Raw genomic sequence first — 12,529 nt, 5'->3', positions numbered from 1 at the left:
TGAAATATCAAACTAATAAAAACTCAGCATCTAAGTGGTTTCCCTGATTAGTGTATTCTTACCTCGTTAAGAATGGCCCAAACAGCAGAGTTCTGAATGACTGACAGGCGAAAGGCCGAGATGGGGTTGAGGCTAGGATCTACCATTCCCTCCGCGACACCGTTCTCAAACTTTCCTTCAAAACAAAAATCAATATTTGCTGGACAGTCTGTGATAGCCACACATGAAACATCCCTGACTGAAGACGGGACAGGAATCCACCAAAATGTTTCTGTCCAGTGTCTCTAGTCAGGGCCTGGATGTCTTTCCCTACTCTCCTCCTTTCACTCAGCTTTAAGAGTTTTCAAGTAGGGTATGCTTAAAGACATTGGAAGAAACCTATTTAATTAGGTAGAACTATACTTTTGTTTAAATTAAAAAACAAAACCAAAATGTGTGTTCCTGCATCACCAACATTTTAGCAAACTGTGACTTGGAAAACCTTGCCAAAATAAGACCTACGTGACTCCGTCTGATTGCCTTCAAGGTTAAGTCAGGCATAACAAACCTCAGTGTTTGAATCAGGTCAAGAACACAGGCTGGCCTTGAGCAGGGGCTCAAGGCGCATGTGTTCTTTCAAGGACTTGTCTGGAAGGGGCTGTGAAGGAGCACCTCATCTACAGTGTCGATTTTTAATGCCACCAGAAATGACAAGCTGAAATGGCTCTCCTAGAGAAGGAGTGAAGCCAGGATCTTCTGTCAAGGGGACATGTTCACTATTAAATTTTTCTTGCTGTAAGGAATACCTTCACAAAAGAAAAAAAAAAACACACAGCATGCTTTCACAAGTGATGAGAAAATGGTTCCTTCAGGGTCAAAGTCATTTTAAGCCAAGGGCTGGCAAATGTTCTCCATAAAGGGCAGTCTCTGTGAGCCACCAGGAAAACTGAGGAAAGGAGGCAGGTACTAATATAAAAAGAAAAAACTCCCACAAATTCTTCATTGATGAAATTCAATATATAATAACAAGTATAATTTTTGTATACTATGGGTGTTCTAAGGAGGATTTTGAAATATAGAAATTTCTTTTTTACTAACACAGAGGTCCCAAATCACTGCTGGACCTGTAGTATGGGAAACCTATCTACTGTAAATGTGAATGGTAACTTTTGAAAGCACAGAAGTGCATTAAGAGTGTGATATTAAGAGTTCAAACAACGTTCACTGTCATCAAAGTGACTTGACTGCAACATTAGTTTGGCTGAATTCCTAAGAAGCATCATTAAGGCTGCAGCAAACACTGACTTTCAAAGCGATGATGATGGTGGAGGGCAGTTCTTCTCTGGAAAAATATCAGTCTTGGTCCTGAGCTCAAAATAACTGCAGTTGAACTTGCCCACTGCTGAGTCAATGAATTGCTGCAGTTAGGACAAGCCAGAATATTCAGTTCCCGTGCCTGCCAAAGTGTCACAGAACTGACCCCGGCCAAATCCGTAAGAGCAAATGAAGCTCACTGCTGACACTTTGGCTCAATGACACATGACAGATTCAAATATTTTCTGCAAAGTATCTGGCTGGTGAATATTAGAATCAATAACCACAGACTTTAGGCACCACATATTTCCATGAGCTCTGTAAATTAATGCAGCTAAGCAGCCTTCTCCTCCCACGTATTTTAACCACCATTTGTTACAACTTAGTAGATTCCACTTCAGGTTGAACTGGATTTGTGTTTTCGTAACTGTGTGAAAACATTCTTGCCTGTGGTTGTTCCCAACAGACTAATCCTGAGGAACAACTCTTCAGTCACTTTGACTCCAAGCAACAACTCAGCAGTGCTGGGGACACCTGTCAACCATCAGGGTCCACGGAAACCACTCAAAGCCACTTGCTTTGCTTTGTTGTTTTTTTTTTTTTAAGATTTTTTAAAAATACTTTTTTAGTTGTCAATGGACTTTATTTATTTACATGCAGTGCTGAGAATCGAACCCAGTGCCTCACACATGCTAGGCCATCGCTCTGTCACTGAGCCACAATCCAGCCCTAGCTTAGCTTCTTGACTAAGGACGTTGCTCCCAGTGTCCTTGACTCTTTAAGAAGCTGTTTTTGCTGAAAACCTCATTGTCGTAAATGAGTTAATTTTCTCTGCACACATTTATTTGGCTGCTGCAATTAGACATGATTTAATTAACTCACAATTGATAAGTGGTTTTTCTCGCTCGGTTAACAAGCTTCTTGAAAACACTTTGGTAATAGCATCATTTCTTTTCAATTTTGTCAAGAAATTCTGCCATAAGACATTCTGTTTTAAATTTTCTAATTTTTTGACCACACTCTCCCCGGGCAGTTGGGAATCCTGCTGGGCTGAGTCTGAGACACACAGCACAATGCCCACCATGACCTGCCACTTAATTTTGCCTGATGCCCCACATTCCAGTGAGTTCAAAAGCACAATGCTGAACGTCCTCGTCTTGGCACCATGGGAAGCACTGGCAGTCTGTTTTTAGTTACACACTTTGGTGACAGGTGTGGCACGTGCAACTGTTTACAAATGCTTCCTGGTGTCTAGAACACCGAGCTGGGGCACAACCAGCGAAGCACGGCCCTCATGGCTGCTGCACGTGCTCACTCATCCGCAGTGTGGCCAAGGCACTCGCAGACAGACCCAAGCAATGGCATGGCTGTGCTCTGCATGACTTCCTGGGAGGTGAAATCTGAAGTTTATTTGTTCTGCATGTCACACTTTATTCTATTTTTTAACTACTTAAAAATGAAAACAAACATTCTTAGTTCATGGGCCACTCAAAAACAGACAGTGGGCCAGATCTGACTGCCGAGCTACCTGCAAGGGACTGACAGACTACCAGTATGCCAAGGCACACCAAACCCACGGCAGGTGACGACTACGCTGGTTCCTACAGTAAATGGTGGACTTGTAAGCTACAGTAAATGGTGGACTTGGAAGCTTACACGTCCACCATTAATTCAAAAATTAATAATAAGCTTATTTCATAAAAGTCTGTCTACACTTTGTGCTGGATGGGGGTCGAGTATGTGTGACATACAAGGATTACTGAGTACTGAACGGGGCAGGGGATTCAGAGTTGAAAACTACAGTGCAACTTGGAGCATTTTAACTAAAGCAATATCTAACACCATTTCCTGATGAGCTCATTTCTTTAGAAAATTAATGACCAAAGCAGCAGGAAGATGGAAAGAAAGAACAGAGCCACACGCTCACCCATGGAAACCCACACAGGAACGCAACCACACAGATGAATGTCACGCAAGGGGACATTCATCCCTCTCTAGTTCATGGGCCACTAGAGAGGGATGTTCGTATCATAATTTTAAAGGATGTACTGTGCATTTGCAGATCTGTGCGTGGAATACTTCTGTAAGGAACAAGCACCGCAAGACCTGCTGCTGAAGCCCTGGGTACAACAGGCAGGAGAGGAGGAGGCACAGTCGGTTTTTAAACTGGCCTTTGGAACCATGGGCCAGCCTTCTTTTCAAACAGCAAAATTAGCCTCTGTCTGAAACCCAACTATCCACAAGACTGAAAGATGGAAAGAAGGAAAAAGTGAAGGAGGAGATCACCAGAGTGACTAGAATCTGGCACTGGAGTCCGGGCTCCTGGCACTAGAAGGGACACAGGACTGCTAGGTCCTGCAGTCTGTAGGCTCCTCCTGCCCCGCCCTGGCAGGGCCCTTGCCCTCTTCCACCGTTTCTCTGCAGAAGGCTCCTCTGCCTTCTCAGAACTTGAACCACTGAAATAAATAGTATTTCTTCCATCAGACCACTGTCCTCTTCAGGTAGCCAGCAGGGGCTCACCAACTGCCAGTGGACACCCTGTGATTTCCCACAATGCCTTCGGGCAGTCTGATCCCTCTGGATTCAGGCCCCTCTGCAGGCCACCCTGGGCACTGGCTCCCGCCTGAGGGGGCTCCTCTGTACTCTTTCCTGGCTCTCCTTGGTGAGTGTCCAGCTGGGCTCCAGGGTGGCCTGCACATAGCCATCGTCCTCCACTTTTTTACAACCCACTTCTCTACCACAGTCCATGGCGCCCTTAGCCTTGAACTTTCCCAAGTTCTGTTCCAAATTGGGCCCCTGAGGGAAGGCTGAGGAGTGCCCTGTCCTTCTGGTCTGCCTCTACCAGGGCAAAATCTGCACCCCACCCTGCCCCCACCATCTCCGGCAGGGAGAACACCCCTCTAGTTAGAGTGACACCTGCTTTGTGAGCGGAGTGCTGACTGTGACAGCCTTTGGTATTCTGGGATCACTTCCCAGTGTGCTAGTGACGTGGCTTTCTGGCTGCCAAGCCATGCGGGTGGCCTACTGGTCCCTGCTGAGCAGCAGAGTGGGGGCCAGGGTGGGTCAGCCGGATGCACACAGCCAGCATGGCCTACTATCACGCAAAGCACAGGGCCTGAGGCATTCCCACTGTTGTCCTTCAGTGGCCAGGCCTGGGCAAGGTATGGACATCTGCTGCAGGAGCCGCTGCACACAAGGCTAATAGCATTACTATCTTTCCAAACCCTACTTAGCATAAACTTGGACCAACAGCATTGATACATTTTTCAACCCCTAATTAAGGTGGACCAGCAGCAGTGAACCGAGGGCACACTGGGCGGGTCCTCTCGGCACCGCAGGAGTCCTGCTCCTGTTCTTCAATGCATCCTGCCCTTACACTCGTCCTCCTGCTCTGTGGACTCAATCTTCAAATTCACGGGAACCCAGAAAGAGGAGGAAACTGAAGATGAGCTGCCGGGGTCTCTGCCACACTGGAGGGCGTGGCCTGCCAGTAAGAGCGCAGCACTTCCGCTGCCTGCACTTGTGCAGACCCCTCCTGTGGGCAGCAGCAGGGAGGGAATCCCGTTTCCTCTCAAAACCCTGGTTTCACGGGAACAAGGAGGCCGAACAAGGGTGACAGCCAGGCCCAACCTTGTTACCCAAAATGCCTGGGTCTGAGCTTCCATCTCTATCCCATGAGTGGAGGTTGGGTAGAGACTGGAGCTGCTCTCGTCTAGAACAGAGTTGGCGACAATGACAGTGGCATCCGAGAACAGACCACGGCCCTGACCTAGCAGCTGGCAGGAGAGCCCTGCGCTCTGGGCTGCACCTGGCAGAGCAGACCTCCTACCAATGAGCACAGGCAGGGAAGTGACAGAGGGCCTGGTTCAGTACTGCAGACCCAGGACACTGGAGGTTTAGTAGATTCCCATGAATAAGAGCTTCTCACATACGCCCCCGCCCCCGCCCCAGGACAATCTTGAGTTTTAAACACTTTTTTTTAATGATTTCACCAGCTACAGCTGTTTGGGGAAGGTCTGTTAGGCCCTCACACCACTACTCACTGCAGCGCACGCCTTACAGGAGAGTTTTTTATACTCAGATGACAAATATCAAACGCTCTTTATTTCTGAGGGGCTTTTCAGTTACACGAGGTCCTCAGTTTGACAACTCGTAAGCTCTCTTCAGAGTCTAAGTACACGTGAGTTCATGGTATAGGTGGTCACTGTCTTCAAATTTCTGCAGCGCTATTAAATACACATGTCTCTGTTTCCTATGCTGCTTTCATAATCTAGAACAACTCTCAAAAATTAAATAACTGGTAGGTAACAGGGGTCAAAAATGTCTTGGATACTCAACTAGTTTTGCATACATGTCTAGAGATGGCCCGCGCATGAAGATAACTAGTGTCATCCTGCCTGCCAAAACCACAGGGATACCACTTCAGGGGGAGCCCTTCCTCAGCTGGGTGACGTATACCACAGGTAACTGCTCTAGGGGGCGCCCGAGGAAGGCCTCGCCCTCCAGACCTACAGGCCAACTGGCCAACCTTCTCCCTTCCTGTGTGGTGTGGCACTGGGAGGTGGTGCAGCCACCAGCTGGTGGGGCCTAATGAAGCATGGAACTGTTTTAAAATGAAATGTCTCCTCATTCACTGAATCAGCATCTACCAAGTGACAGGAGACACAGGGACAATGTGGTGGACCATCTACTGTTTTTAACAACACCTCTGAGCATAGGCAGCTACCCAGACTGATCCCACTGAATTTGCCCCTCTCCCCAGGGTGACAGAGAGGAGCTATGAGAGGGTCACACAGCAGAGGCGCGGGGCGCTGTATGACACAGAGGAGGAGTGCTGAGCTGGTGAGGGAGGGTGCTGCAAGGTGGGCCTTGCGTGTCCCCCCAAGGCCCACATGCTCCAGGTTTGGTCTCCAGCTCTGTCATTCCTGGGAGGTAATGGGACAGTTAGTTGGTGGGGCTTAGTGGAAGGAAGTTAGGTCACAGGGAGTGTGCCCCTGAAGGGGACACTGGGACAGCCATCATTTCCCAGTCTCTCTCCCTGCTTCTCTTATCACACACTCCCACCATGACTAATGCCTCCGCCATAGGCCCTAAAGCAACAGGCCAACCAACCATGGAGAGAAACCTACAAAACTGAGTCAAACAAAAATGTTCTCTTTCTAAGGTGATTTCCACAGGTGTTTTGTCATAGCTACAGAAAACTAACAGAAGTGAGGGGGCATTCATCAGGAGGAGAAACCACAAAGGATCAGTTGAGGCAGTGTCCTCGGTCTGCAGGAAACAGCTACACGGCTGCACATAGGGCAGGAGGTACTGACTGGAGGAACAGCAGCCTCGGGTCTGGAGATACAAAGACTAAGAGGAAGGAAACAGGAAGTGAAGGGGGATAGGGGATAAGGACTCTGACAGGGGAAAGTCACTGAAGATTCTGCCAAGGTCCACACTGTTGTCAGGACCATCACTGAGGTGACCAACACAGCCCCAGCTCTGAGATAGACACAGAGGGCACAGGGCATCCTCATAGATGGGGCAATTTGGGGCTCTCAGGTAGGGAGAGGGGGTGTAGAGCATGACTCCAAAGGAGAAGTTCAGCAACCAGATGAACAAGGACAGCAATGGCCAGTGAAGAAATGCCGGTGTTACAGGTGCTCAGAACAGGTGGCGATGGCCGCCCAATGTCTCTGGCCATCTCCACACAGACCTGAGGCTCAGTAGCAGAGTTCGACCAATAAGAGACAAAGGGCAAGAGGCAGTGGCCGCAGACTCGCTGTCAGTGAGGACCAGCAATGACATGGCCCGTGGGGGGCAGTGAAGGTGCCTTTGATGCCAAACCCACACTGCTAATCGCCATCTTAAGTTGTTTAACAGCTAATAAGAGTTTGAAATTACTTTAGGAATAGGTTCAGAAAAATAAAAGACATTGTACTAAAGTAGGTATTACCTATTCTGAAATAGCCATCTTCTAATCGTTTGTCTTTGGTTTCTTTGCTTATTTCCAAACCTTCTCTCTGAAATAAAACCAAAGTATTAATTTACAAGTAATTGCTTCTATTGAAAATAGACGTGAGTCATGAAAATGTCTTCACAAACTCAAGTGGCACTTGGGGCGCAGCTCTCTCCAGAGAGCAGTGTCAGTCACCAAAAAACTGATCAGTAAAGGTGCTTTGTTTACCCATCATCTGAATCTGGATATAAAATATTGATGGCTGGAAAATTAGACACTAAATCTTGTACAGCAGTCAAGAACGTGTGTTGACTTGAAAGAAACCAGGTATTTCTAACAGAAAAATAAATTAATTTTGTATATTCACCAACAGGTACTTAAATGCCCAGTGGTATCTGGAGACTCAAAATAGAAACACCAAGTAAACACTGAAGTAAACAGTCTTTTTTTTCCCTAGAACAAATGTCCACATTATTTTCCAACAGAAAACAAAACGAAGGCTCTGTGAATGAGGACATGGGCCAATATGCTGGGGCTCCATATTTCAAGACAATTTTAGATCCCCACCCACTGGAGTCCTACAGACAGGGAGTGTCTTTCATCTCATTAACAAGAACAGCCTCACACCAGGGCTAAAGGATCAACTCTTCGGAAAGGGAGAGAGGAAGGAATTGTTGTACCTTAAGTGGCAAAACTTCAACAGTTGTGTTGAGCAGAATATCTCCTGGATGCTCCTGGTTGCCACTGTGGAAAAGATAACTGAAATGCAGACAGAAGAATGTGTGTCGGTTATTAGAGAAAGTTTTCATAGGAAAAGTGCTAGTCACGGCAAGTTCAAAGACTAATTACAGCCAATACAAATAATTTCAGTATTAGGAGAATGAAACTAAAGAGAGCCTCTTCCAAACACCTGAACATCATGTGTCACTATTTCAAACATTTGAAAAATCATGAATTACGCGACATACTGAGATAAACCTAACACACACTTGGTGTGAGCATGACATCCTTATGCTCTGACATTCTCAGAACTAAATAGTGGGTATTTGTAAGTGTGGGAGGAATGGGACCAGACAGGAAGCAAGAAGTATATCTCAATACAAACCTAACTTAGGGTGAGTTGCAGTGACTGATTAAAAGTTTAGGCTTAGCAGTCACAGAGACCTGATCCCTTGAGTGACTTTCACTAGTTTTCTTAGTTTCTTCCACCTCCTACAGATATCCCCACCTTCCACTATTTCAAGGAGTTTATGAGAACCATCAAGAAAGCACCTGTGTGTTGAAAATAATCAGCCAGGTGTAAGTTACAGGTGATGACAGGATTGACAAAAGGATATTTGTAAATAAAAATCACCTGTGATAACAACTGATATTTAAAATTATACCTATCATTTTCCCATGAGAAAGACCTGTGTGTGTGTGTGTGTGAGAGACAGAGAGAGAGAGAGAGAGAGAGAGAGAGAGAGAGAGAGAGAGACAGGGTCTCTGTTGGAGAGAGAGAGAGAGAGAGAGAGAGAGAGAGAGAGAGAGAGAGAGAGAGAGAGGTCTCTGTTGTCCAGAATGAACTCCTGGGTTTAAGTGATCCTTCCACCTCGGCACCCCACATTGCTGGGGCTGCAGGTGGGGATGCTTTTCCAGAAGGCACCTTGGCTTGGAACACTGATCACACAACTACAGACCCTTCACTATCTGCTAAACAGGCCCAAGCTGGGGCGAGGGCAGCCACATTAAGAGCACATGAATGTAATCTGGACTTAGACTGAGTCAGAGATGTTCACCAGGTGACAATTCACTGCGGAACAACTCCAAACCAACCAGAAGTTTAACAATGGATGAAGGAATTGATGGGGTGTTAAGTGGTCACTGAAATGCTCAGGACAGACTGGAACAGAAAAATATACAATACAAAAATTACCCATGGACTCTGACCCAAAGCAGAAGCATACAGGAGTACCAATAAAAACAATGTGCCAACCCAGCCATGATGGTGGCTTTGGGGTAGGGATTTTTTTTTTCTGACTCTTCACACTTTTAAATTTTTTAATAAGGAACACATATGCAATCTGGAAATATTTTTATAATGTATCATTTCTATAATGACGACTACAACCCTCCCCTTAGCAAATAATGCACTGCAGGGATCAGGGAGTGGTTCCTTTTCTCTGTCCTAGGATCGGTGGGCTCCATACACAGTAGGAAATTCATATCACCACAATTCCAGAAGAACTGTGTCACTACGTTATATTGTCCTCTCAACCACATAACTGTAAGGTCAAAATTACCTGACAGAGGGTTATTGCAAAAATACTGGCTGTAAAGAAATTTAACCTCCAATATGTAATTTCTTTATCAGATTTTTGATGGACACTTTTTCATTTGCTAAATATTATATTATATATAGAAAACATATAGATGTATATATAAAAACACAATACATAGAATAACGTTTTCTTTTCCTGATTTCAAAAGCAAATTGCTCGCTGAGACTTCCACTTGGGAAGGCGAGATGCAGGTAGCTTCCCTCTTCCTCCCTCTAAACCCAACTGAAGCCCTCGACTCTGTCAGACTTGAGAAGACCAGGGCAGCGAGAGAATGACAGCCTGTGAGGGATCAGGGGGCCAGGGAACAACAGGCTGAACGGTAGGTTTTCTTTCAACTAATACGCTCTAGACTCAGAGCCAGAGAAGCCAGCAACCTGGAAATGCCACCAGGATCAGAAGCAAAAGTCCCCCAAAGGCTGCTGTCGGCCTAAGGATGAGGAGGAGCACAGCCCAGCAAGATAACCTTCAGACCCAAACACGGAAGAGCGCTGCAAAGGCTGAGCAGGAGCTGGCCTTCCACACTCACCAGGCCATGCCACAGGGCTCCATGGCCACCTAGGGGTGGCACGCCAGGCAACGGCACAGAAGAACAGGGACAAGGCTCACCTGCCCCAGCCAGCCAGTCGGCATCAGCACAGGTCTAGTGGGGCCACCCTATCAGGGAGTGCCTTCCCTCTGCAGGTGTCAATAAAACAAACCAGAGAACCAGACTGCCACCTGATGGGGAGCAGCTCCCCTCCCTGCAGGAGCCACGCTGGAGGAAGCCGCCCAAGCGAAATGTTTAAAGAAGACTCAGTCTCATAACATTATGCCCAACACGTCCAGTTTCCTATTTTAAAAAAGCACTCATTGCATCAAAAACAAGAAACAGTCGCTGACCTTTCTACATTGACTGGCTTATCAAATTTGAACAAGATGTAGTCTCCAGCTATTGGGGTGATGGCCCAGAAGAAATCCTCCCCCATGTACGTTTTCTCCAGTGTGTGTCCTTGGTAAACCTTCAAGGAAGTAGACACCTCAGCAGGAGGGTTGACATGGATCTTGAGAAGTAATGGTTTCATGTAATCTTTATCCTAGCAGGAAAGAGATACGCCATTAAACAACACATGCAGAAAATTACCAGCTATACACTGAACAACAAATGATACATCATGAGAAAATCAAATCAAATCACTAACCGTGAGTTTCTGGATTTTTCCCGACAGTGATGAGTGCAGACCAACGTGTTGGAAAAGGGATGGTCTGAAGCGAATGCGTAGGTTTGCTTTCTGTCTATCACAATGTTTCTAAATATTAAAAAAAAAAAAAGTACTATTGTTACATGATAAAGTGAGACCTTGTCTTTATCTGGAAAAATGAGAAGTCCTTTAGAAGAACATTAAAATCACAATTCCAGGGCATGTGATTTTTATGGTCCTCTTTGAGGTGTGAAGAGATTGCTGCACACCTGACAAAAGGCCACGATCCAGGTTTTAAAAATGGCAACAATAGGGGCTGAGGATGTGGCTCAATCGGTAGCATGCTGGCCTGGTATGCGCGGGGCACTGGGTTTGATCCTCAGCACCATATAAAAATAAAATAAAGATGTTATGTCCACCGAAAATTGAAAAATAAATATAAAAAAATGGTAACAATAAGCCCAGCTAAGGGAAGAGCAGAGGGCTGGTTTCACCCATCCTTCAAGGCAGGTCAATAAAGATTTAATTTTGAAGGTTAAAATGCACCAACTTTGGAGGTTCCAAAATATCTTCAAATCAGGTAATATAATAAAGAATTTGCCAAATATATATTTTTTATTTGTGTTCTTTATTTTTTCTTTTTTTTAATTGGTTGTTCAAAACATTACAAAGCTCTTGACATACATATTTCATACATTAGATTCAAGTGGGTTATGAACTCCCATTTTTACCCCAAATACAGATTGCAGAATCACATCAGTTACACATCCACATTTTTACATAATGCCATATTAGTAACTGTTGTATTCTGCTACCTTTCCTATCCTCTACTATCCCCCCTCCCCTCCCCTCCCATCTTCTCTCTCTACCCTATATACTGTTATTCATTTCTCTCCTTGTTTTTTATTCCCATTCCCCTCACAATCTCAGATAATATAATAAAAAATCTGCAAGTACTAAGAGGCACACTGTTGGGAGGATGAAGATGGTGAACAGCTTTGTGTCCTATAATAAAAAATCCTGCAAGTCACACAGAAAATATAAGTTAAGGCCTATATCTTAAAAGTGGTTTGTTCAAATCAATTTATATGCTGAACTACTGTTAGAAAGTTCACAGATACTCCACTACTTCTCTGTGGTCCATGATTTGCTCTAAGAATTTATTGTTTGTGGGTTTTACTTTTGGTTTTTTAAACAAAGAGAACATAACAATACCTCAAGGACCCCAGAAGGCAGAGTCCTAAAAACCTGCAGGCAGGATGATCAAACCTCCCAGGACACCGGCCTGAAGCCAGATTTCACAAACGCCAATTTGTTACAATGAATGATAAGGCAACCCTCTAACAACAGGGCTTAGAATATTCACTCAACATTATGTATTACAAATGGTAAGAATTCTGTCATTTTTATATTTTGATTATGCTTACACCAAATACATAAAAAGTTGAAGAATTATTCCCCCAGAGGCATGATTCAAATTGGACAAGGAAATAGATGTATTTTTTTCCTTTTTAGTTGTAGATGGAAACAATCTCTTTATTTTTATTTATTTTTATGCGGTGCTGAGGATCAAACCCAGGGCCTCACGAGTGCAAGGCAAGCATTCTACCACTGAGCTACAATCCCAGCCCTCTATTTACTTTTTATACTAAGAATTTTGGAAAGAATTTGCTGTCTGAGTGACTAAAGCAAAAGCTATCATTCACTTACTTATCTGCCACCCCCATCCCAAAGGTGAGCACACTGCTATGTTGCTTGCAGTCAGACACCAGAAGTGCCTTGACTTATTATTT

The 12,529-nt window shown here is 45.1% G+C and overlaps 1 protein-coding gene across 3 annotated transcripts in view; it reads right to left on the bottom strand.

Annotated features, from left to right (window-relative positions):
- Mgat4a (alpha-1,3-mannosyl-glycoprotein 4-beta-N-acetylglucosaminyltransferase A) overlaps positions 1-12,529 on the bottom strand; it is a 97,556-nt gene that overhangs the window by 5,647 nt on the left and 79,380 nt on the right. For all 3 annotated transcript variants that reach the window (XM_071601854.1, XM_027950675.2, XM_071601853.1), the window contains 5 exons: positions 10,737-10,844; positions 10,438-10,631; positions 7,918-7,996; positions 7,235-7,301; positions 63-175 (listed from right to left, as the gene is read on the bottom strand). In XM_071601854.1, coding sequence (XP_071457955.1) covers positions 63-175; positions 7,235-7,301; positions 7,918-7,996; positions 10,438-10,631; positions 10,737-10,844 — 561 coding nt within the window. The remainder of the gene's footprint in view (positions 1-62; positions 176-7,234; positions 7,302-7,917; positions 7,997-10,437; positions 10,632-10,736; positions 10,845-12,529) is intronic.

The sequence above is a fragment of the Marmota flaviventris genome, chromosome 14, assembly GCF_047511675.1.
Source record: "Marmota flaviventris isolate mMarFla1 chromosome 14, mMarFla1.hap1, whole genome shotgun sequence".
NCBI classification, from domain to species: Eukaryota; Metazoa; Chordata; class Mammalia; order Rodentia; family Sciuridae; genus Marmota; species Marmota flaviventris.
Note: the sequence above shows the minus strand (reverse complement) of the source record. Positions and strands in the feature narration are given on the sequence as shown.